The sequence below is a fragment of the Triturus cristatus genome, chromosome 9, assembly GCF_964204655.1.
Source record: "Triturus cristatus chromosome 9, aTriCri1.1, whole genome shotgun sequence".
NCBI lineage: Eukaryota > Metazoa > Chordata > Amphibia > Caudata > Salamandridae > Triturus > Triturus cristatus.
Genome location: NC_140592.1, coordinates 347,487,104 through 347,513,949, shown reverse-complemented (window position 1 = coordinate 347,513,949; position 26,846 = coordinate 347,487,104). Strand labels below are relative to the sequence as shown.

The window sequence follows — 26,846 nt, the reverse complement described above, 5'->3', positions numbered from 1 at the left end:
GACTAGATGATGGCGTTGGACCTGCAGGATGCGTATTTTCACATTCCCATCCTGCCGGGCCGCAGGCGTTACCTGCGGTTCAAGGTAGGCCGCAAGCACTTACCGTACTCCCCATCAGCCTTACCAGTGCCCCTCGGGTGTTCACCAAGGTGATGGTGGTGGTTGCAGCTCATCTGCGCATGTTAGGGGTGTCAGTCTTCACCCTACCTCGACGACTGGCTGTTAAAGGCGTCCTCACCCCAGGCAGTCGTCTCCCACCTTCAGACTATGGCAAACCTTCTGCATTCGCTGGGGTTCTCTATAAAACGTGCCGAAGTGACACCTGACTCCTTCTCAGATGCTCCCTTTCATCTGAGCTGTTCTGGACACTGCAGTTTCTGGCTTATCCTCCCGAGCAGCGAGTCCAGGATATTCAGATTATGATTCCGATATTTCAGCCTGTATCCTGGATTTCAGTGAGGTTGACTCTGAGGCGGTTGAGTTTCATGGCCTTCTGCATCCTGTTGGTAAGACACACCAGGTGGCGTATGCGGGCTCTGCAGTGGGACTTAAAGTTCCAATGAGCACAGCATCAGGGAAATCTCACCGGCATGGTTCAGATCTCTTATGGAAGTGTGAAGGATCTGAAGTGGTGGTTAGCGAACCGCGATTGGGTCAGCGGCAGACCGCTCTCCTTTCCCACACCAGATTTCACAGTCGTGACAGATGCATCACTTCTGGGATGGGGCAGCCACATTGGAGAGGTGGAGATCAAGGGTCACTGGTCTCCGATGGAGACGGGACTCCACATAAACTTGTTGGAGCTCCGAACGAGTCAGTTGGCATTTAAAGCATTTCTTTCCTCTGTCAAGGGGAAGCTGGTGCAGGTGTTCATGGACAACACCACCGCCATGTAGTACTGCAACAAGCGGGGTGGGGTCGTGGACAATTTGTTGAGAGGCCCTGAGTCTCTGGATATAGCTGGAACAGCAGGCCATAACCCTGGTGGTTCAACACCTGGCAGGTTCTCTGACCGCCAGGGGGGACGCTCTCAGCCGTCGATGCCTTCAGGATCACGAATGGCATCTCCAGTCGGAGGTGGCGCAAGGTCTCTTTCAGCAGTGGGGAGAACCTTGGTTAGATTTGTTCGCTTCTGAAGAGAACGCGCAATGTCAGCAGTACTGCGCCCTGGAGTTTCCATGGCAGCTACCACTCGGCAACGCGTTTCGTCGCGAGTGGAGCTCAGGCCTGTTGTAAGCCTTTCCACCCACACCACTCCTGACCAGGGTCCTGAAGAAGATCAGGAGCAACAGGGCCCAAGTCATTCTTGTGGCACTGGACTGGTCAAGGAGACTCCGGTATCCAGAGCTTCTGAGCACAAGTGTCGATCCTCCGATCAGGCTGCCCCTTCGGGACGATCTTCTGTCGCAGCACCAGGGGAGAGTTCTCCACCCGAACCTGTCAACTCTGCGCCTCCATGCATGGAGATTGAGCGGCAACAGTTGATAGCTTTTGACCTTCCTACCGAAGTCTGTAATGTTATTCTGGCGACCAGGCGGCCCTCCACTAAGACGTATACGCATGCCGTTGGCAGAAATTTGTATTATACTGTACAGAAAGATCCATTGACCCTCTTTCTTCTTCTCTATCTACTGTCCTTTTATTCATACTGACTTGCCGAGCAGGGCTCTGCCTTGGGAACTCTCGAGTGTTACCTCTCTGCTCTGTCTGCTTTTTTGCGGATGCCAGACCAGCCTTCTCTCTTTACATCTCCTATTGTAAATAGATTTCTGAAAAGGCTGGGCCATTTATTTCCACCAACACCCTTTGTTATGCCTCAATCGGACCTTAATTTGGTCCTCACTTACCTGATGTGCGCTCCTTTCGAGCCTTTGTACAATTGTCCCCTCCAGCTGTTGACCATCAAAACAGCCTTCTTGGTGGCGATTACATCGACCCAGAGTGTGAGTGAATCGCCTCCTTATCTTATGCCCTTTCTAGACAAGGTGGTGCTTCGCACCAGTGCATTTTCTTTGCCAGAGGTTGTGACCTCATTCCATCTGGGTCTGTCCATCACTTTGCCCACCTTCTTAGCTCCCCCACATCCAAGGAAGAGGAGCGTCTCCATCGACTGGACCCAAAAAGAGCGTTGTATTTCTACCTTGACCGCATAAAAAAGTTCTGGGTGGATGACCAACTCTGTGTGGGGTATGTGGGAGCGAAGAAGGGAAGGGCGATGCAGAAAAGGACCATGTCTCGCTGGGTCATTCTCTGCATTAAAATCGGTTATGCCTTGGTGAAGAAGCAGCCCAATGAGGGATTAAGGGCCCACTCCACCAGGGAAAAGGCTGCGACTAGGGCCTTGGCTCGGGGCGTCCGAGTCCAAGACATCAGTCAGGCAGCAAAGTGGGCATCATTGCACACATTCGCAAAACATTATTACCTTGATGGCCAAGTGTGCAGGGATGGGCACTTTGCCCGTTCAGTTCTGCAAGACTTCTCAGTCTAGATCATGGGTCCGCAACCCACCGCTGGGATGGTATGGCTCGGGTATCTGATTCAAAGTTAAGGCATCTGCAGCTAGAAGTCTCTATCAGATGAACAAGTTACTTACCTTCGGAAACGCATTATCTGTTAGAGACTCTATCTAGCTGCAGATTCCTTACAGCTCCACCCATGCTTCCCCGCTTTGCGGACTGATGTAGTCAGACTAGGGTTGTTTACCCTTTCAGGGCCCTAGTTTTTGCACATTACTACATCAGTTACTTCGTAGCTCTGCCCTTCTGGCGTGGAAAATACGAAAAGCACTGACGTCCGCGTGCCTGCGTGGTGCCTATGTAGGCACTGCAATGTCATTACCGACGCTACAGACGCAGACAACGTCACACGGGGCTGAATGGAGCCACCCGACTCCGGGTGCAAGGAGTATTGCTCAGCAAAAGTTTTCGTATCCCGCCTGACATCTGGGAAATTCAAAGGTAAGGAATCTGCAGCTAGAAGTCTCTATCAGATAGATAAAGTGCGCCATTTGTGTATTATACATAGAATAATAACGGGTGGTGGGGTATAGACTGCACAAATTAATGAAACTAGATGTATCAAAACAGTTTTTTCAATTCAATCATGTATGAGAGTGCTCGAAGGGCACTGAACAGCGACCACCCTGCGTTGTTAGATGAGTGCAGAAACCGTCTACACACATATGGTATAAAGAACAAAATCAATGTCCTGAGCAACGATCATATATTAATGCCAACAATAAGTCCACACAGTAGTCTTCTCCAGTGTTCTTCCTGGTAGTTTATTATGCCAGATCTTGTCAGGTGTGTACTTCAGTTCTTATTTTCTTTTGGACAACAGATAGCCACAAAGCCAACATGTGTTTTGTCTTAAGGCATTCACCCAAAACTTCATCAGGGTGCGAACAAAAATCTCCATAAGTTGGTAAATGTATAGTCTCTCTATCTGAGATGATAAGATGTTGTCCTCTAAGCAAAAAGTGCCCAATCTATACGCAAGTCACGAGGATCAGCACTGTGTTTCCAATATAAAAATATTCTTATTACAGAATGGAAATTCGTTCTGTTCGAAGAGTCAAATTCTGAAACGGAGAGTACTCCGCACCAAAAACCGGCGTGTTGCAACACGCCGGTTTTTGGTGCTGAGTACGGAGTACTCCGTTTCCATTCTTTAATAAGAGTATTTTTATATTGGAAACACAGTGCCGATCCTCATGACTTGCGTATGGATTGGGCACTTTTTACTTTGAGGACAACATCTTATCATCTCAGATAGAGAGACTATACATTTACCAACTTATGGAGATTTTTGTTTGCGCCTTGATGAAGTCTTGGGTGAAAGATGAAACATGTGTTGGCTTTGTGGCTATCTGTTGTCCGAAAGTAAATAAGAACTGAAGTACATACCTGACAAGATCTGGCATAATAAACTACCAGGAAGAACACTAGTGAAGACTACTGTGTGGACTTATTGTTGGCATTAATATAGGAGCGTTGCTCAGGACACTGATTTTGTTCTTTATACCATTTGTCTATTATGTCCCCTGGAGACCAAGAAGCATTTGTAGAGCTACACATTACAAGGGAAGAAAAGCATTCTACTGCTATGCGTTTCAACACAGTTTTGCTATGTACTGTCTGAAGTCTTAGAATATTTAGCTGCACAGGTACTTTTCAGATGGCCTACTTATGTAAGTTTTAGATCCTTCACACTTTTTATTTTACTAGGCTGGAGTGGGTGAACAGTGCAGACATGGAGAGCTGATATAACAAGAACATTTCACTGAATTAAACTCTTCCACAGGTATTTCAGGCACTGTTCTTGCTTCATGGGCTTGTGTATAAAATAAGGTACATTTCAAATAAATGTAGATTATATTATTGGAGCTATTCTTATCATTGTTAATGGCGATTTGATATTGTATTAGTTCCAGTTTATGGAAAAATCCCTTCTTTATTTAAACTACTATTGATTAGTTATGTCGTTTTTTGTTTCTTCCGTCATTTAAAGAAATACGGTAAACAACAATATTTATATTTTGTGCTAGGTGGGTTTCACTTAAAATTGGGATAAAATAGGTTGAACACACAGACCCCATAAATATAAGAATTTTGTCTTGAGACAGCAAACATCTGCATATGCTATGAAAATATATACATTACCAGAGTAGAGTTGCTGTAGATTAGCTGGTCCATCACTTAGTCCTTCCTTTCCCAACTGCAGTAGAAGCTGGGAAACACGCTTCGTAAGACGTTTCTGGAGCTTTACCAAATTTCCTAACTTGTTCCACAGCTTTTGTTCCATTTCCATGGATTTGTCCAAGGCTAGTTTCAGAGATTTGGAACTGCTTGCACAATAATAATTGTGCTCCTAAAACGAAATGTAACTATTTAATACATTGCAAATAACACTTATGAGATACTTCATATAAAATGTGTGATGTTCAGAAGCTGTGCTGATAGGATGTTCTGCAAAAATACAAACTCTCATGAAACTATTTGGTTGGCACAGAAAGCGGAGCTCTATTAGACCATGACATACAAGGAGTATATTTTGCTAGCGTTGAGCGCATTATATTCTTTAGGTTGTGATCCTGTGATTGTGCTGCAGCATACTGCAAGTGCAGTGAAATTGAATGCTGCTACTCACAATTAAGCAAACTTTAGAATTCAAACACTGAGTACAATCATGATAGTTGGCACTGTACATCCTCACCCACGAGACTATTAAATATAACCTGCCAAGAAACCTTTACATTTTATAACAAAATGATTTTTTTAATGCAGTTCTGTTTTTAAAATCGTGTTCTAAAAAATTTTTATTTGATGTTATGCAGAGATTTTATTTTATATAAAATTTTACATTATGGTCCTTTTACCTGGAAAATATTTATCTTGTATTCACTTGACTAATATCTCATTGTGCTTTCTATTTTGTATTGCTTTTGTGATTGCTGATCGAAATAAAGTATTTAAACTGAATACTACCACTCTTAATTTAAAAAGTTGGGATTAGGAAATTATGCTGGCAGAACACCTGCTTGCTCAGGAGATACTACTTTACTCTGCAAATCACTTACGTGGCACAACAGGGGCAATCACTGAGAACTTCAAATGTTGCAAGCGAAGACCATCAAACAGGAAGGTAAAAGGCCTGAAAAGCTGTGTTCCATTAGTAGCTTATACTGTCAAACGCACTCTTTGTAAGTGGTGTAAAAAATACAGAAGAACAGACAGGTCTTTATTATGCATAGGTATACCAATACGTTCATGTTTTTATAGATCAATAAACCTTGGCAGAGGCCAGTACTATGCAAAGGAATGGCGAGAGGGAAGAACGTATCTTGAATCAAAAGCCAGAAAGAGAGCTCACATTCATGCTCCTAATAATGCAGATTTTCTTCTGGCATCTTCCCCCCCCCCCCCCCCCACAGGGAATGAAAACTGTCAATCAGTTATGGCATGTTGTTTCAAAAATAAGGGAGCATCAGAAGTAGATGAGTTGGGGAAGTAAGTAATCATTGCCTCGGCTGAACTGGCTCAGATCACCCACTGAAGTTTATTTTTGCCCATCCACACAGGGATTCGGGTGAACTGGTTGAAATCATCAGATTATCCGCTTTGCCTTGACCAGCTACCATGAAAAATATACCTCGGTGAGGCACAACTTCGCTGGTGCAAGGAAGCAATTTGCTTCCTAGGGATCCGCCTTTACCATCCCCTGCTGAATCTCTACGAGGGGAATCTTTGAACCGCTTTGGCTAACATCAAATTGCAAGTACGCTTTTGGAAGAATTTGCCTCTATCCTCAATAGGCACGATATCACTGGCAAAGATGGTTATCCTCCCTCACCTCCTACATAAAACTTTATTCGGTTTAAAAAGACAATCAAAGTACACAAACCATCAAGTATACATTTAAACGATACAACATAAAATAATAATTTTTACTAGGTATATTTACAATTGATCACATGATATACAGCTAGGAACTCACTGATACAGTTTGCAGCAGATGAGCGTATAAATACATTAGAAAAGGCCTTGAGTGACCGGCATATGATTAGTGTACGATGATATATGCAATATAAGAAGAAAAGACAATAAAAAGGACTAAATTCATCTCAATAATATATGGTCAATCAAGTAGTATCTACAGTAAGCAAAGACTAAAACTGTCCAATTTCCCTGGCTATTGCACTTCATTACTGCCAGTACTATCGGTATGTAATCTTGAAGCATTTGAAGAACATGTTTAAATAAAAAATTACTGACTTCAAAACTACTGGGCCCGAAGTATGAGTTTTTAAAATTCTGTTGTGACCAAATAACGTGTGACTCTTAAATTCAGACAAACAGGGCATTTCCACCTTCTACGGGGATGATGATACTCAGTACAGAAGAACACCACATGTTCTTCTGTCTCCGAAGTCAGGCCACTCGTCCAAGACCTGGTCTCTAACATAGTTGCCAAAGCTCCTTAATGGTAAACAGCCCAATGAAATCACACATACAAACGTCTCGCTGGGGATGCGGAGATCAGATCTAGGAAAGATTCAAACTAAGAACATGGCTTAAAACTCAGAAACTGATCAGTTAGACGTCCAGGGGTAGGGTTTGTGGCATATTGGTCGTACACAAATGCCCGATACTTGATTTTTAAAGCGACTACATCTGCCTTAAAGATGTCCTCCAGGTGGTACCATAGTCTGGGCAACTCAAGTGTCCTACACTAATTTGCAATGTGTTTCAGCCATTGGGTTATGATGGTAGTATTTGTCTTCAAGAGTTCACTTAATGCCTCAAGATAGCCATTTAGCTTGGAGTGTGGATCATAAGTGTAACCAGTACATCAATGGTTTTAAAATTGCCAAATCTGGGAGACACCAGGGGGCGCCGGACCCAAATGGCCGCTTAACGAAGCGGCTCCGAGCGCCCGGTCCCTTCCACTGCTGAACGATCCGCTCCCAGACGCCCTGGCCGGGAGCAGAGGGGCGTGTTTCACGGCAACACAGCCCCGCAGCCTGGGGGCAAACTTTGACGCGCTCCGGTCCTTCCCGGGCGCCGCCAGCCGCGACTGAAGCGGGGCCGGGACGTGGACGCGGAGCACCTGGTGCGAGGTCCGGCTGTGAGGGCTGCGGGAGCCCGCGGCGCCCACGAGGTCTCCAGGCCCCGGGCCTCCGGGGGCACGGGGGCAGCAACTTCTCAACCCCCCCCCCCCCCCTCCTCATTACCGGCCGCAGCTCTCTGGATCCTTCTTGCCGGTTGGGGCGTGGAGCTGCCTCGGGGGGGGGCGGCCGGACGCCTGGTGAAGGCCGGTGACTGCGGCGGCATCGGCGTGGACGGCGACGCCGTGGAGGCGGTGTGGGGGCTTCTGTGATAGCTCTGGCTTGGGAATCGGCGATCCTTGGCTGCCTCCCCCTCCTCCGCCCCCCCCACTGGATGCAGCCCCTCCTGGATCGCACGTCTGGCTCTGTGTGGCGGCGTCGTGGAGCCTGGGGCCATCCCTGAGTGTCGGGTCGCGATCGGCGGTCGAGGAGCCCGGTTCCCTCATCTCTCCTCCCTCCATCCTCCCCCCCACCGGGCCCGTAGGCCCGCCCTGCCCTGCTGACTCGCTGGTGTGGAGTGCAGAAGTGCGGAGCCCTGCGGGCGGTGACCGCATCGGCTGCGGGCGGAGTGAGGTAGTGGCATGTCGCTTTGGACCCCGACGAGCCGCGGAGCGGCGGCGGTCCCTGGCGGGGGCTCGGCTGTTATTTCGGGCAGCGCCCCGGGAGACGACTTGCGGAGCCTGGATTTACCGGCCGCCCGGGTGAGTGGACGCTCTGTCTGCCCGTTCCTCCTCCGGCCGCCCTGGCCCTCAGTCCCCCTGGACTTGCTGGGATCCTCTGCGGGGCCCACCAGTGGGCGTGGGTGCCCCCCACGGACTGCCTGAGGCCACCATGGGGAAGGACAGGGCCTCCAAGCCGGCGCCGGCGGCCACCCAAACCAAAATTGACCAATTCACGTCCTCGGGGAGGGGGCCAGGCTCGACGGGGGAGGCGGCGTCGGCCACGGATCTGACGGCCATCCTGCAGGCCATCCATGCGTCCCGTTCCTCCCTGGAGGGCATGGTGGGTGAGGTCAAGGTGGACGTTGCCCTTCTCCGCCAGGATCTGCGCAATGCTACTGCCCGTATTTCGGAGGCCGAATCACGAATCTCGACGGCGGAGGATGACATCCGTCAACTGCAGGATCAGGTTCGAGAGCTCACCACCCACTCTAGGGAGCTCCACCGCCGGGCCGAGGATGCCGAAAACCGGGCGCGTCGTAGTAACCTCCGCTTGGTGGGATTTCCGGAGGGGGCCGAGTCGGGCCGGGCCGACGACTTCTTGGAGGGCTGGTTCCGATCCTGGATGCCGGCGGACAGCCTCTCGGCCTGGTTTGTGATTGAGAGGGCCCACCGCTCCTTGGCCCCGAGGCCTCCGGGTGCACCCCCCCGCCCCTTCATTCTTAAGATCCTCAACTTCAGGGACAGGGATGCCATTCTCTGCGAGGCCAGGCGTGCCGACTCTCTCCACTTTCAAAACCATAAAATCATGGTCTTTACGGATTACACTCGGGAGGTACAGGAGCAGCGGCAATCCTATGCAGAGGTGAAAACGAGGATGCGATCCCTGGGTCTCCAATACCAGCTACAGTTCCCGGCCCGCCTTTGGGTCATCTTTCAGAACAAGGCCATCTTCTTTGAGACGCCCCGGGCCGCGTGGACCTGGCTGACGGAGGAACATCCGCTGCATCGCCCTGGAGGGGACTCATCCCCGGGTGGTCGCAGGGGACCCACTACATCCAGGCCGTCCAGGACCCGCCGTCGGAGGCGCACCGTGCCCCGGGGCCGTGCGGAGGGTGAGGTGGTGGTCACCCGCTCCATGGGATGGCCGCGTCGGGCCTCTGGGGCCTCCCCTGCCTCTTCGGTCGCCCCTTCCAGCCCTGTTGCTGCGGACCGCCAGGCTGGATCCCCGGGGCGGTCGGGCTCTGTGGCCCCACCCGCTGGACCAGTGGACACCTCAGACCTCTCTTGCAGTCCAGTTATTTGACTCGTTCTTGCTGCAGGTGGCTTATTTGATGGTCGGGGGTCTGGGGGGTGGTTTACCGGGCTGCCACTGTTGGGACTTGGACTTCTGTGCTCCATTTTAGAGATTGCTGTCGGCCAGGGCGGGGGATTTGGTCACCATCCGGTTATCTGGGGGTCCACTAGGTGCTCAAGCCCGAGCGTTTTAGCTTGGTTGTTGTACTTTACAGTTCGGGCGACAGATGCTTCCGTTCTCGAAGTATAGGGTGGGGGGTGGGGTGGTTTGGGGTGGTTTCTTTCTCCTATGGAGGACTTTGTTGGTTGGAGAGATCCTTCTCTGTGTTTTTGTTTTATGGCATCATCGCATTCCTGCCCTTCCTGCTGGCCTGCCTTCCCGGGCTCTCCCCCCCGGGGGTACCCCTGCGCCTGCGCCCCCCCCCGGCCGCCCTGCTGGGCTCGTGCTCCGGGGGCGTCCCTCCTCTGCTTACACTAGACGCTCCGCTCTGGGGTGATGGCTGACATTAACATACCCAAGGCCGCGATGCGCATTTTGTCTTGGAACGTCAATGGTCTTTTGGACCGCTTTAAGCGCACGGCGGTCCTCAAATACGCGCAGCGTCTGGGGATTGATGTCCTTCTTTTGCAGGAGACCCACCTTCTTGGCAACAACTGTCCCTTTCTTGCTTGCTACGGGTACGACAGGGTGTGGCACTCCGGCTTCGTGAGGGGTTCCCGGGGAGTGGCTATCCTGCTTCGGCGGACTTTTCCCTTCGTTCTTGCCCAGGTTCACTCCGACTCCCAGGGCATGGTGGTTGCGGTTTCTGGGGCCCTTGAGGGGCGTCCCCTGACCTTTGTCTCCTTGTATGCGGCCCCGTCCCAGTTGCAGCCCGTCCTCTCGCATGCGGCACACTTGCGTCCCACGCTCCCGGCGGGCGCGCTTGTCTTGGGGGGGGATTTCAACGCGGTATATACGCCTAGTGCTGATGCGACGGGCCCGGTCTCCCTTGCCAGGGCCACCCGGTCGAAGCTACTATCGGGCTGGGCTGAGGCTCAGGGTTTGTGCGATGTGTGGAGGGTCTGGCACCCGCGGGCCCGCCAGTACACCCACACCTCGGCGGCGCACCATTCGCACGCCCGGATTGATTTACTCTTTGTCCCGTCTACGGAGTGCGCGGGGGTGCAAGACGTCCGCATTCTTCCCAGGGGTCTCTCGGACCATTCTCCGCTGCTTCTGGCCCTCGGCCCACCTCCCTTCTTCGCTCGCCCTGTGTGGCGCCTGAACGCTTGGTTCCTCTAGGAGAAGGCCTTCCGTAAGTCGGTTGGCACCGAGATCTCTAATTACTATCACCATAATGTGGGATCTGTCTCCTCCGCGGCTGTCCTCTGGGAGGCTGGGAAGGCGACTGTCAGGGGAGCGGCTAGGGGTCTAGTGCAGCAACAGCGCCGGACGCATCTCCAGCGACTTACGGAGTGCGAGGCGCAGGCCCTGGAGCTCGAGCGTGATCCGGAGGCCCTGGGGGACGCCGGGCGGGCGCGACGACTGGCCTTCCTACGGGACGAAATTCGCTTGCACTCCCTGGAGGCGGCAAAAACTTTATGGCGCTCTTCGGTCGCACGGGTGTATGGGTGGGGAGACAAGAACGGGGCTCTTCTTCACCGGTTGGCCACGTACCCCCGGTCCAGCAGGATTATTCCGGCGATCGCGGGCCCCTCCGGTGAGATTCACACAGCCTCCGTGGCGGTGGCCCAATCCTTTGCTGACTATTATTCCACGCTGTACCGTGCTCGGGAGCCCGGGGTCCCCCTTGGGGAGCTGTTGGGATCAGGTGGTGCGGAGCTGCAGTGCTTGGGGCGGGAGGCTAGGGAGACCCTCGACTCGCCCGTGACCCTACAAGAAATTGACGACGCCATCAGTCACCTGGCTCCCGGGAAAACTCCGGGTCCAGACGGCTTCCCACAGGAGTACTACGCCCACTACCGTGAGACCCTTGCTCCGCAGCTTTTGGGCCTTTATGCGGAAGTGATAGAGGGGGGCTCGTTCCCTCCGGAGACGGACATGGCCACGATAGTCGTTCTCCCTAAGACGCAGCCTCCGTCGCGGTCCTGCTCGGACTACCGGCCGATCTCTCTCATCAACACTGAGATCAAAATCTACGCTACCATCTTGGTGCAGCGGCTGCGTCCTTACCTCGACTCGCTTATCCACCAGGATCAGTGTGGGTTTATGCCGAACCGGGGAACTCGACATTGCTTGCGGCGCCTGCATCTCGCCATGGCCCACCGCGAGCGCCTCTCTCCGTATCTGGCTTTGTTGTTGGTCGACTTTGAAAAAGCCTTTGACTCGGTGGGGTGGGTCTACTTGGAGGAGGTGTTGGAAAGGATGGCGTTCGGTCCTCAATTCCGAGCCATGGTCCGGATCTTGTACGCGGCTCCGCGGGCCAGGGTGTTGGTGAATGGGGCTCGCTCTCGCCCATTTTCTATCGGGAGAGGGACGCGTCAGGGCTGCCCGCTCTCGCCCCTCCTCTTTGCCTTGGCGATGGAGCCTTTGGCTGTCCTGGTCCGCTCCGACCCTGCGCTTCGTGGGTGGGACTGGCCGGGCATGGTCCCTGATAAAATAGCTCTGTATGCCGACGACGTCCACCTTTACCTCTCCGACCCCGCCACATCGGGCCCCATCGTGCGTGGGATTCTTCGCCGGTTTGGTCAGGCGTCGGGTCTCCGTCTCAACCCCAGGAAATCGGTCTTGGTTCCGTTGCACCCGGCCAGGGATTGCTTCGACTGGCAGTCCGATATTCCCCTCCGGAGGCTATCTTTCAAATACCTGGGTATCTGGATTGCCCTTCTACCGGAGCTCTGCTGGGCCCTTAACGTGGCTCCGGGGGTCAACAAGGCCAGATCTGACCTGGCGAGATGGCACTCGCTCCCATTGAATCCGTTGGGGAGGATTGCCCTCTATAAGATGATGATCCTTCCCAAATTCTTGTACATGCTGCAAAACACGCCCTGCTCTTTCCCTCGCCCGTGGTTCCGGGACTTGGACAGTATGGCGACCAAGTTCCTATGGGGTGGCGGTAGGGCCTGTCTGGCCCTCGGCCTGTGCCGGATTCCATCACATGATCGAGGTATGAGTATGACTGACCTCTACTTATACTACCTTGCGACTCGGCTCCTGGTGGTCCATGACTGGTTCTGGGGCGGCTGGGGCAACCCTGCCTACAGGCTGGAGGTACAGATACTGGGATTCTCCTCCATTCAAAACATGCTCTACGGGGCGCGGCTTCCGCGATCGCTTCCGGATGTTGTGCGGGCCCCCTTTTTGGCCTGGCGTGCGGCTCTACGGCATACCCGATGGTCGGGGAAACTGACCCGTGTTACGCCACTCTGGCATGGGACCTGGCTGCAGGAGGTTGCGGGCCTGGAGGGCTTTCGAGCGTGGGACCTCCTTGGGATCTCCTGCTTAGATGATTTGTGGCGGGGGAGTCGTATGTGCTCCTTCCAGGAGCTTCAGGCTCGCTTCTCGTTGTGCCCCTCACAGTTTTACAAATATCTTCAGCTGCGCCACGCGGTTCGGTCCCATGTCCCGCTGGATACGCGGATCCCTGACCACAGCCCGCTGGAAGCGCAGGTGATGTTGGGGTTTCTGGGTAGGGGGGGGTATCTCCCGCATTTATCGGGCCCTGGTCAACAACACCCCAACGGACTGCGAGGCCACGAAGGCGCGCTGGGAGGCCTGGGTGGGGCCACTGGATGAGGCCGACTGGAGAGACGCCCTTATGGCACCTCGGTTGATCACCTCCTCGGCCAAATTGCGGCTTATCCAACTGTACTATTTGCACACTGCCTATCTGACCCCGGAACGCCTTCACCGTGCGGGTCTCTCCCCAGACACTTCATGCGCGCGATGCGGGACGAACCCGGCGGACTTCTTCCACATGGTGTGGACCTGCCCGCGCCTGGGACCCTATTGGGGCGAGATTGAGGCTGAACTCACTGAAATACTGGGGTGGGAGGTTCCCCATGACCCCCGAATGGCTCTGCTGGGGATAACGGATGATCTGGACGGTTCCCGTCATGAGAAATTTTTCCTCACTACGGCTTTAGTGGTAGCGAAGCGAGATATTGCTGCCGCCTGGAAGCGGTCTGACCCTCCCCATGTGCTGCGTGGAGGAGGGGGGTGGACTGGTGCGCGACGCAGGAATGCACGATGTACTCGGCGCGGGGCTGCCCCAAGAAGTTTCGCAGAGTGTGGGGGAAGTGGCTGGGGGGTATAATTTAAGGGTGTCAACGAGGGTGGGGGGAGCGGCGTGGTTGGGGAGGGGGCGGGGGGTCGTGCTGCTGATGGTCCCTGAATGTATCCAATGTCTTTTGATGCCAGTTTGTTTGGACGGTTGTCCATGTATTTTCGTTTGTTTATTTGCAAAATAAAAATTTGCTTATAAAAAAAAAAAAATTGCCAAATCTGATATTCTTTTTGTCCCCTAGTCAAAAAACAAACGGACGAAAGGTGTACTAACTGGGACTGAAATGAGGGATCTCATAAATGTGTTCTCACCTACTGCCAATCTGTGGGTGTTGACATAGGCCCAGATTTCCACACCAAACAGTGCAGCACGTTGTGCTCCAATGCTGGGGTTAATGAATGTAACCGATTCTGCCTATAGAGCATAACTTTTGATCTTTGGACTGTAAGCAAATAGCTTTTACAGAGCTGCGATTCCCAGTAAACAGTACGTCAGTCTAATGCCCAAATAATCAAAGCTATGCACCCTCTCAAGAGGCTCTTCAGCAACTTTAACAGTACTGGCTCAAGATGCACCCTTCCCAAATATCATAAGGAAAATGCTACTTACCAGTATGCATCTGTTCTTGGCATGTGGAGCTGTAGACTTATATACTGTGCATAGATCGCCATCTGTTGTTGGGCTCGGATGTTTGCAGTTTATTTTTGTTCGAAGAAGTCTTTGTAGTCACCAGATAGGTGACTCCTCCTTACGATGATAGTGCGCATGGGCATCGACTCCATCCCTAGATTGTTTTCGCCATAAAGGGTGATGATGGAGCTAGTAAGAAATAGAAAGAGATGTCCATGTGTGATGTAGCTAAGTAAGATAGCACTGCAACAGATAAAGGTACCCGGGGAGGCGGGTGGGCGTATATGAATCTACAGCTCTACATGCCAAGAACAGATGCATACTGGTAAGTAGCATTTTCCGTTCGAGGCATATGAGCTGTAGATCATATACTGTACATAGACTATACAGCAGTTTTCTTTGTGGCGGTGGCTAACCTGTATCTGTTGCAGTGGTTTGAAAGAGTGTTCTTAAGACAGCCTGGCCCACACTAGCTTGTTGCTTTGCTTGCACATCTACACAATAGTGTTTTGTAAATGTGTGGTGTAGACCAAATGGCAGCTTTGCAGATGTCTACGGGAATGTTCCCTAAGAATGCCATAGAAGCCCCTAGTTTGCACGTATAATGAGCCCTAGGGGGAATTGTAAATGTACGTTTGGCTTTAAGGAAGCATATTTGGATGCACTTAACAATCCACGTGCAATGCTTGCTTTTGAAATGGGATTCCCTTTATGAGGTGGGGAAAAAGCAACAAAAAGTTGTTTAGTCTTTCTAAAGGACTTTGTTCGTTCAATGTAATAGAGTAGTGCTCTTTTAACGTCTAGCGTGTGAAGAGCCCTTTCTGCCACTGAGTCTGGTTGAGGGAAAAAAAACTGGTAGCTCAACAGACTGGTTAAAATGAAAGGCAGACACAACTTTAGGTAAAAGTTTTGGATTATTTCTGAGAACCCCTTTGTTGTGATGAATTTGCAAAAATGGTTCTTGTATGGTTAGTGCCTGGAGCTCACTCACTCTTCTGAGAGATGTGATGGCTAAAGGGAAGGCTACTTTCCTAGTGAGGAATTGTAATTCACATTTGTGCAGAGGTTCAAATGGAGGGCCCATGAGCCTTGTTTAGAACGATATTAAGATTCCTTACTGGAGAGGGCGGAACTCTAGGGGAAATTATTCTTTTAAGTCCTTCCATAAAAGCTTTAATAGCGGGTACTCGAAACAATGACAAGTGTTGTCTGTTTTGTAGATAAGCTGCTATTGCAGCTAGGTGTAGTCTAATAGATGTGTATGCTAGGTTACAGCGTTGTACGTGTAATAGGTAGCAAATAATGTTTTGAGTGGAAGCGTCTAGTGGATTGATTTTATTGGTTGTACAGTAAATTACAAATAATTTCCACTTTGCTGAGTAGCATGCTCTGGTAGTAGGATGTCTACCCTATTTAATGACGTTCATGCAGTCTGGCGGGAGATTAAAGTAGTCAAACTCTAAGACTTCAGGTGCCAGATCGCAAGGTTGAGTTGATTAGGATCTGGATGACTTATCTCTCCATGGTTCTGAGTGAGAAGCTTGGGAGAGAGGTGCAGTTTTTGATGAGGAACTACTGACATTTTCAATAGTGCTGTCGAGCCCATGTGGGAGCAACCAGGATTAGTGTGAGGGAATGCTGTTTGAGCTTTCGAACCACTTATGGAATGAGTGGGAGAGGCGGAAAAGCGTAAGGAAATTTCCCTGACCAGTTCATCCATATCGCATTGCCTTTGGACAACGGGTGTGGATACCTGGACGCGAAGGTTGGCCATTTTGCGTTTTGGTGTGTGGTGAACAGATCAATTTCTGTGTGGCCCCACATTTGAAAGAATGGAAAAGAACTTGAGGATGAATTCCCCATTCGTGGATCTGTTGTTGTTGACCACTGAGCAGATACGCGAATTTGATTGTGTACTCCTGGGAGGTGTTCTGCTAGGAGATATATGTTTTGTGGAATGGCCCATTTCCATATGCGTTGAGCTAAGTGTGAAAGTTGTAGAGAATGTGTTCCTCCCTGCTTTTGTATGTAGTACATTGCTGTCATGTTGTCTGTACAAACTAAGACAGCTTTGCCCACTAGATGGAGTTGAAAGTATTTCAATGCCAGAAATATTGGCAGTAATTTCAGGTGGTTTATGTGGAATTGTTTTTGCTTTGTAGTCCATATACCTTGAATGGTAAGGTTTTGGAAATGCGCTCCCCAGCCGGTGAGCGATGCGTCTGTTGTTAGCACTATCTGTAGAACCGGGTCGAGGAACGGCCGCCCCTTGGAAAGGTTTTGTGTGTTCCAACAGTGCAGAGAGCGATATGTGCGGCTGTCCACCAACACTAGATCTGTTAGCTGACCTTGAGCCTGGTTTCACTGACATGCTAAGCATTCCTGTAGAGGACGCAGGTGGAGTCTTGCATAAGGGACTATTAGAATGCAAGAAGCCATCATCCCGATTAATTGCATGAACACTCGAGCTGGTAATGAGTGTTGAGGCTGAAATTGTGATATTAGAGCCTGTATGTTGCGTATTCTGACTGGGTTGGGGTATGCTAGAGCTTTGGAAGTGTCTATTGTAGCTCCTTGAAGGTGGGACTTGGTGAATTTTATGGTGAATCCCAAGTCGTGAAGCAATTGAATTGTTTTTCCGGTGTGGTGAACGCAGCTGCTTTGTGACTTGGCTTTTATGAGCCAGTCGTCCAGATATGGGAACACGTGAATGTGTTGTCTTCTTAAGTGAGCCGCAACTACTGCGAGGCACTTGGTGAAGACTCTGGGTGCTGTGGGCACTCCAAACGGGAGGACTTTGAACTGGGAGTGATGGTCGTCCACCACGAACCTGAGACATTTTCTGTGAGCTGGATAAATGGGAATATGGAAGTCGGCGTCCTTTAAATCCAGAGTGGAAAGAAAGTCGCCTTGTTGAAGCAATGGGAGCACCTGTTGGAGGGTGACCATGTGGAAGTGATCTGACTGAATATAGAGGTTTCGTGGTCTGAGGTCCAGTATTGGCCTGAGAGAGCCATCCTTTTTTGGAATGAGGAAATATAGGGAGTAAACCCCTGTGCCCTGATAAGCCAAGGGGATTGGTTCTATTGCATATTTTTGTAACAGGGAGAGAACCCCTTGTTTTAGGAGAGTCAGATGTTGTGAGGACATTAGACGTTGTCTGGGAGGGATATTTTGGGGAGTGGAGGTGAGTTCTAGGCAATAACCATACTGGATAATTTGTCTTACCCACTTGTCTGTTGTGATGGAGTTCCAGACAGGTAGGAACTGTGAGAGACATCCTCCGACAGGAGTTGAATGGTCGGGGGTGAGGGGAAGTCACTGCTTGGTGTTAGGGGAATTGCGGGTGTTGTTACCTCAGGCTCTTCCCCTATTATTGTTCCCTCTGTATCCTCCCCAAAAATATCCATTGGAGGTAGATTGATTGGGGCTTTTGTAAGATGAGGAGGGATTCTCTGATGCCATTGTTTTGGAGCCACCCCTGTAAAAAGAGTGGCAAAACGAACCCCTGTTGGAAGGGAGTAGCAAGGCCCCGATGGACTTCGCAGTCTCAGTATCTTTTTTCATTTTCTCTAATGAAGTATCGACTAAGTCTAAAAAGATGTCCTTGATCGAAGGGCTGATTGAGTATGGTGGTTTGAACTTCTTGCTCAAATCCGGAGATTCGAAGTCAAGCGTGCCTACGCAGTAATATGCTTGTGTTAACAGCACGAGATGCTGTATGAGCCGCATCTAGGGCACATTTTATGGACGTGGTAGTTATTAGTTTGCCCTCTTGAATGAGTTCATTGGCCTTGTTTTTGTGTTCATCTGGTAAGTACTGCATTAGTTTTTCCAGCTCATCATAGAGCGCTCTGTCATAGCGCACTAGGGGAGCTTGGGCATTGGCAATGCGCCAATGGTTAGCAGCCTGTAACGCAATTCTTTTTCCTGAAGCATCTATAAGCTTTCACTCCTTGTCAGGAGGAGGGAGCGTCACCTGTAGCTTGGGCATTAGCCCTCTTGCATGCGTTAGACCCAACAAGATAGTCTAAAGGTACCTGGCCTTTGATATACACTGGGTCTGTGGGAGCTGCTTTATATTTTTATCCACCCCTGGTGTAAGTATTCGGGCTCTAACAGGGTCTTTGAATACTTCTGTTGCATATTTTAATATGCCTTTTAACATAGGCAAGGTATGGGTGGATTTCTGTGAGGGTGCGAATGTTTCCACTAAGAAATCCTCTTCTAGGGGATCAGTGTGTAGTTCTACCCCATGGTAGTGAGCAGCCCTATTAATAAGTTGTGCAAAACCAATGTTATCATCAGGTGGTGATGGCCTGGAGGGATACAGATCAGGGTTGTTGTGTAGATCTGGATCTTGGAAGGTGTAGTTTCCATTTCTTGGGAGGTTTGGTGAGAGGTTTGCCAGTTTTGGGGTCAATATGCAGTGTTTTCTGCTTTGGATCTGAAGATTCTAGAAAAGAAAGGTCTTTGAGTGGTGTGTCTTGTTTCGGCGCCAGAAGCTTGGCTGTAGAGTATTCCTTAATGGGCTTAAGCTGTGAAAGTTTTGCAGGTGTTTTGGAATCCGAAATCTTTGGTGAAGGAGTTTTCTGATCCGAGATTTTCTTCGGCTCGGAAGCTTTCGGTTTGTCCTGTTTTGGCTCCGAAGCTTTCGGTTTGTCTTGTTTCAGCTCTCAAGCTTTGTCTTTTGGTGGCTTCGGTGTCGAGGTTTTCGGCGTCGAAGGTGTCTGTGGTGCCGGCAATGAAGTGTGGGATACCGGCTTGGTTTTAGGTTTCAGTGCCAAAGGTATATGTTCAGTGCCAGAATGGGGTCGACTCGACTTCGGTTTCATAGCCGGCCCGAGGGTGGGACGTCTGAAATATGTTCACGTGTTGACCTGAGCCCGAGGGCGAAGGTTTTACCGGAGCCTTAGTTTTGGGTTTGGTGGCAGGCTGGGTGGTAGTACTCACTGTCCGCTGAGCCGGGGTGACAGTCTGCTCATCTTCCTCGGAATCGTCTGCTTCGGAGATGGAGATATCCTTTTCTGCAGGTTGGAGTTCTGGATGGACGTTCGAACCGGCTCCGAAGATGTCTGGAATCGAGCTGCTGCCGCTGGACATTTCGTGTCATCGAGCTCGACGATCACGGATGGTTTTCTTCTACCAGAACGGTGTGCAGGCCTCGCAGTGCCTTTCCTCGTGCTCGGGGGGAGAGGCAGAGGTTCCACACTTCGTGTAAGTCTGTGTGTGGGAATTTAGCACCACACCTGGGGCATTTTTTAAACGGGGTACGTTCCATCGACGGCCATCGTGGTCGGAGCGGGTAGGCCCTACGGCCCGCGTCGAAGCTGTTGGTTGAAGATTATTTGAAGTTGGAGGATGCGCGTCGAAAGGGGAACGCGATCGAGAACAATACCGTCGAGCGGTGAAGGATTGCACGTCGAAGGGGGTACGAAGATGATACCGACCCGGAGCGCAGCAAATCGCATCCGAACCCGATAGCAGAACAAAACAATCTGTGGGATGGAGTCAATGCCCATGCACACTATTATCGTAAGGAGGAGTCACCTATCTCGTGACTACAAAGACTTCTTCGAACAAAAACAAACTGCAAATATCCGAGCCCAACACCAGATGGCGATCTATGCACAGTATATGATCTACAGCTCATATGCCTTGAACATGTTGTTTTGGATGTGTTAAGGTCTAATCCCACGGGAAGCACAGAAAGACAAAAACGTATCTACCAGATTCTGGAGACCTATCACAGTCTTCAAGATGAGTAATGAGTCATCAGCAAAGAGCAGTATTGGAATTTTTTTCCCATGCAGTACGGAGTCAGTGATGCAGTCCTCGAGTTCCCTAACCATGTCGTTGATGTCAAAGAAAACAAGGTAGGAGCGACTACATCCCTTATCGTACACCACGTTGGATATGAATTCTGCTAGTTAGTTCTCCTTGTTTCACCCATCTGACTTGAGCGTAATTATCCACATGAAGTCTGGCTATCAGATTCACCAGACTCAAAGGGGATCCCATTTTGATTAAGACTTCCCACAATTTTTCACAGAGCACAAGATCAAATGCTGCTCTCAAGTCTACAAATGCAACATACAATTTTTGATTTTTGAGCAGCGCATATTTCCAATACAGAAACATAAACCTAATAACCTGATCGCAGGTACTGGTTTTGGCACGAATGCCTGCTTGTACAGATGACAAAATCCTATTGTCATCCATCCAAGTTTGCAGTTTGTCTAGCACCAGCCTTGCGAATAATTTTTGCAAGATATCTATTGGGCTTATAGGACCCATATTATTAGAGGGACTGGAAGAGTCTCCTTTCTCACATACTGAAATAATATCTGCCCCTTTCCAAGTCGCAGGAATTTCACGCTTTCCTATACCATTTTGCGAACCTTCCCATTAACCCGTCGCAGGCATTCTTCAGTGAGCTAGATTCCCTACTCTGTGTCCTCAACTGGGGTAACAAACATCGTCAAATCGCTCTGAAAAATTGCAACTTCCGAAAGGACAAGGTGGACTGAACCGCCCTCCCCCATTCGAGGGGTATTTTCTGCCAGCATAACTACACTAATTGTTGCACTGGACCGCTGAGCGCGATATAGGAGAAAAGTGTAATGGGTGGGGTCTCCTGCCACCGACCATGGTACAAGGCCTCCTCCTTCCCAAGGTTTACCCCCATCCCCTGGCCATTGCAGGTGGCAGTATCCCGCACCTTTATGGTCCAATTGCATCGCCTCACGCGTGATACACCCACATATGCTCCGGCGCTCCCTCTGATAGGTCTCCCTCTCTTTCCGGGCTTTTATTCATCCAGAGAACTAAGGGCCTGGACAGAGCAATCGCTGGTCACTGTGGGGGATCTATTCAGTGACAGACATCTCCTCACCCTCGAACAACTTACCGTAGACCATGGTCTCTCGCCAGCACAATTCCCCATCCACAGGCAGCTTCATACTATCTGTCGGAGCCTCTGGGGCATGCCGGAAGCAGAACCCACCACATATCCAGTGTTGCATACCATAATTACAATGGGCGAGTGACGCCACCTTATCACTTGGCTATACAACGCCATCGGTGAGTAGCTGGCTAACAGTGCTACGAAACAAGTGGGAAAATAATTTTGGGATGGAACTCCACAACAAAGAATAGGAGCAAGCGATTTCCCCCAGCTTGTTTCTCGAAACCTTTGCTTCAAAAATATACAATTCTTTATGTTACAACAGGCTTATCTGAACCCTGCCCAGTTAAATTGTTATTTTCCTGAAGCACAGCTTAGCTGCCCAGTCTGTCACACAACAGATGCAGATCTTGACCATAATGCATGGTCCTGCCCGGCCCTGCAGAGCTACTGGCAGTTGATACACACCACACTGCGGGTGGTCACAGAACTGTCAGATATTCATACATGGGAAGCATGTGCTTTAGGCATCTTTAAACGTAAGAAACTGCATTAAGTGCGCTCCCACTTTGCTGCCCTGGCTCTTCTCCTTGCCAAACATGTGCTCATACTGTATTGGAGATCTGCGACGGCACCACCAGTGGCAGCTTGGCAGGGAGCAATACGCAAATGGGGGAGGGCAGAAGAGGAGGCCCATCATTATGAAGAGGTCCAACACCTGCGCAAGTGACCTATATCTCAACAATGGACTACAATTTTCACTCAATTTCTGCAACATGTGGGGGAATGATGATCTCCCACCATAAGCCCCACAGGCCATCCACACGTGCTATACCCGGATTGCGCATTTGGAGGGACATCCCATCTGGTATTCCGACATTGGCCAATAAGCTCTGCTCCCCCCTAATTGCATATCTGGTTGGGGGGCTCCTTGGACGTAAACCAGTCTCATGACCACGCTTGCCCATAGGCCATGATACCACCTGCCTAATGGCCTCCGCTCGACAAGCCTACACACATACATTCACAAGCCCCAACCCCAAATGAGCCAGCCTGTTGCCACCTCATCCCATTGTCGCCCCTATTTCTCCTTAGTCCTCCACTTCACCCCTCGTTGACCCCTTTGCAACTGTACGTCGGTAACATTCACCTGGCCTCAGCTGCAAGTAGAGTGGTTATTGGAATAGAAGTCCTGTAACAACTTCAAGTTTTTTTACATGACTATGTAACCAATTTGAATGCTTATAAGGCAAGTCATGACAGAAGGTAAATCTGGTTGCTTCTATTTCCTATGTTGTAAAACCTAATAAACACGTAAAAAAATATATATAGAGGCACCAGAGAAGAAGCAGTTACCTTACCGGAGAAGTTCAAAGTTTGCAGTTTGTCGGACCTGAAGATATTTTGAGCCTGCACAGTACAACTCGGAGCAAGATATACAGCCATATCACAAAGTAAAACTTAATGGTAAAAATAACCACTCGCACGGCTATGACTTTGAACCCCGAAATGCCTTTGTGAATGCTTTACACTCTATACATGATGTTAGGCACTCGTACAATTTAATAAGCAAACACGGATGTTGTTAAAAGCACATGCAAAATATATAATTGGTCAGTTTGCATCGCTGCGCTGTGTTTGCAGTGTCTGTGATGTGCAGTGATGCGGCCCGACCAAGTCTTTGCAAAGGTCTGTTGAATCAATCTAGCACAGAGCAGGAAGGATGGCTGGAAGTATTGCAGAATATTCACAAGTGAGATATCAGTCTGAGAATCATTGCCATCAGCTGCAGATGCACAAATGGCACAACATGGACAAAAGAAATACATTGCTCAATTCTAAAAGTGACAGCATTGCAAACCCTCTCATTTAAAGAAAAAGGTGTTACGATGACAAAAAAGGTGGATACTATGAAAAAGACACTGAAGGAGCATGCACTGGTTCATGGACCCTCTACCCAATGCAATGGCCACTGCTATCATTCTCAGAGTGAACATTGATGCCATGGACAGTTTAAATCTTACCAGTTACCAAGGGCAGTAGGTACCCTTTCAATGCTTTGTGACTACAGAAGCAGTCACACACAAATGAGACATTTCCAGGAGAATCACAAGAAAGGGCAATGCATCTTTGCAGGCTCCTTTTTCTCACAACTGGCAATGAATGACAATGTTGGTAATATGAGACGTGAAGACATTTGCAACTTGCAATATCTGATTGTAATTTTTTTAGCCTTTCACACAACAAGCCAATATGTGCAATGCAGACTGCAAGGGAGAAAGGTTTTTCATACATCAGGCAGCATACTTCCACTCTTGAAAGTTTAGCAGCCCTCATTTTCAGTTGTATGTGGGAACCACATAGGCGTCAAACACGCCTGCCTTAATAACGTGGTCCGGTAAATGCCTTAACACTTGGCCATAGACTTAGGAGCAGGGGGAGGGAACCGTGAATGGCCCAAAAGTCATGGACTGTAATTACCGAAATGCATGATTATATGATCTTTTCTTGCAGAAATCGAAATGCACACCTGTGTTATGTTATATGTAAAACCTTACATAAAGTTTTGGGGAAAAAATAACACGGTCCGAACAATGAATACATCTTTACAATGCATTCCGATACCACACAAGTGGTTACAATGACTTGCTTAGGGGAAGCGCTGGAGTTGGAATAGTATAATTTACTATTCCAACTCCAGTCAGTGCAACAGCAGGAAAAGTGTTGAACTTAAAGTGCAACATCAATCGAACAAAGCTTCTTGGGGCTCTTTGCTGCCGCTGGTTTCTTCACCTGCTGCTACTCAAGTGGATAATCTCCAAGTCACCGGATGACTGGCCCCTGCACCTCTGTCCATCAGCGCCAGCCCTGAACATCTGGCCCACAGGGACCGTGGCCAGGCACAGTCAGCCCAGAAGGCCCGCAGTTCTTATAGGGCCTTAATGCCAGTGCGCCGCACCTGCAGCTCTCTGTCCAGGTCAGCCCCCCCCCCCCTCCCATGGTCGACTCCGCTGAGTCCAAGATGCACCAGTGTCTAATGGCAGGCTGGGCAGAGAAGCAATGCAAGTGTTCCCACTGGAGCACATCAATGTCCCCAAGTCAGGCGCTCCAGTCCCAGGAGGGAGCCAAGATCCACGGGTGTCCCACCTCATAAGTTCTTGCTTCTATGGTGGCCCAATGCAGATATGGGGGCGGGTCCACTCACCTACACCTCAGGCCCCCTGGTCTTCCAGCACCACTCTGCAACGCAGCTCCAGGACAGCCCCACCTGGCCTCAATAAAGAGTAAACGCCTCGGACCACATGGTGCCCAATCAGCCAGTCCACCACCCCTCCTTGCAACTCTGCGTTTGGTCGGAGGGTGGGGGGCAGGGAGGAATAAGAGAGAGGCAGGGGGTCACCGGACTCGCTTGCACCCCGTAGTTCACGGATGTCCTGGCCCTCCTCCTACCGCCTCAGAAAGCGTCCAGGATGCAGGGAGCCGAGAACCAAGGGGCACTCCACCGGCCAACTGCGCCACACCTCCACACAGGACCCCAAGTCCAGCTCACTGGGGACCCCCAGGATCCGGTCTGCATAGGTCCCCAAGGCCGCCTGCCACTTCTTTGGCTGTGAACACTTCTCCCGGGCAGACACAGGATGGAGAGACACTCCAGAATCACTGAGCGCCCTCACCACTCGGCACACCACTCCCCCAGCAGCTCTCTCTGTGTGGCCAGGCAACAGGAGGGGACAGAAGGAAGGCAGAGGAGCCCCCCAGATGTGCCCGCACCTCACCCTGCGCCACCACCGGGCTGGTGGAGAGCCACTCAAGGATGCGTCCTGTCGGCCGTCTTGCGTGGCTATGCCCCTGATGATAGAATTTGTATTGTTTCTCAGGTAAGCTGCTGTCCTTGAACAGCACACTACTAGCTCATATGCATGGCATTTATAAACAGCAATACTACCAGGAGATTAAAGTAAGGCTGTGTATAGATTGGAGATTAAGAGAAAAACCAAGATCGTCTAAATCAATTCGGACTTTTGAATTACACAACCACACTACATTTGTCAAATTTAAAACATTGAGGCACAGTGAGATTAGGTGGTTGCTACTTTTGGTGCAGAATCAAATCCATGACTATAATCTGTAGGAAGCAGTTTTTTAATGTAATTTACCAAAATGAGGTACACTGTGTAAAAAAGTCTAGACGACCTTTATTGGCTTACATGGCTTAAATTAATAATCCCAAATACTCTGTGGTAGTTTTGGTGTAGGAAAGTGCCCTTTTTTACATGGTCACCCCCACTTTTTGCCTGGTATTCAATGCAATTTTGACTGGCCCCCCTGAATCTTGGGCCACTTCCACCATAATGGCAGTTTTTTAAAAGGGTAACCAAGATAGCACTCATTGCTATAGACCAATATTATTGTTGGACTCTGTGGTTAAGGTGATGGGCAGAGTTCTTCTAGATAGACTGACTAGCTGGGCAGAGGACCACGATATTCTAACCGACGTTCCATCCTGGGCGGTCTATCGTAGCCCAGTGCCTTAACTTAAACATGATTCTCAATAAATATACGGTTGCCTGCCCACACACCATCTATTTGGCCTTCATGGATCTGTCATCCACGTTTGATCGCGTGACTAGAGCTAAACTTTGGCAGACCATGTTGGCCATTGGGGTGGATGGCAATATTGTTTATTCCATGGAGGAACTCCACGAAGCAACAAAGTCTGAGGTTAGATTTCTCCAAGACCTTAGGATTTACCCCAGTTGTCAATAAAAAGAGGAGTACGTCAAGGGTGTATTTTAGCTCCTTTCTTGTTCAATTTGTATATTAATAATGTGGAAAAAGTTTTTGGGAGTCCAAGGTAGATTACCCCCAGTGGGTCGGCGTGGCCTGCCTGTTTTATTATATGCGGATGACGCGGTCCTCATGTCTAGGACCGCATGAGGGTTTCAATTATTGCTCAACTCCTTTTCCTCCTTTATGGTGGATTTGGACCCGTCAATAAATGATTAAAAATCCTACGTGATGCAGGTGGGACCTTGCCCTAGAGATTTTTGCCGATTTATGGTTGGATTTGCTCAGGTTCCCTGCACAGACATCTTTTCGTATCTAGGGTTCCTAATAGATGAAAAGATGAAATGGGAACCACTAAAACAGAGAAAAAGGGGAGACTTAGTGCGCGCAAATATGGCTGTTCTTAATTTTGCCACCAGATTAGGTAGACCACCAACTGCAGCACTCCTGCAGCTATATCAGGCTAAATGCGTTAATAAAGCTACCTATGGTAGTGAAATATGGAGTCATGTTGATATGGGCAAGTTACAAGTGGCTGAGAATATCTTCTTGAAACGTCTTTTAGGTGTCGCCCAGGGAATGTCTAATATGATAGTACATGAAGAACTGGGGGTATCCTATCTTTCCGACCTGTTGGCTCGTCGTCCTTTATCATTTTGGTTGAAGACCTGGCTGAACCAAGGATCGTCCTTAAGTATAATGATCTTGAAGGAGTGTATAGCTCTTGATTATGC

General features: G+C 49.7%; 1 protein-coding gene across 1 annotated transcript in view; it reads right to left on the bottom strand.

The window, feature by feature from the left end:
• LOC146797907 (uncharacterized) overlaps positions 1-26,846 on the bottom strand; it is a 134,879-nt gene that overhangs the window by 32,658 nt on the left and 75,375 nt on the right. Inside the window, exon 4 of the mRNA XM_085625119.1 lies at positions 4,662-4,869. Coding sequence (XP_085481245.1) covers positions 4,662-4,869 — 208 coding nt within the window. The remainder of the gene's footprint in view (positions 1-4,661; positions 4,870-26,846) is intronic.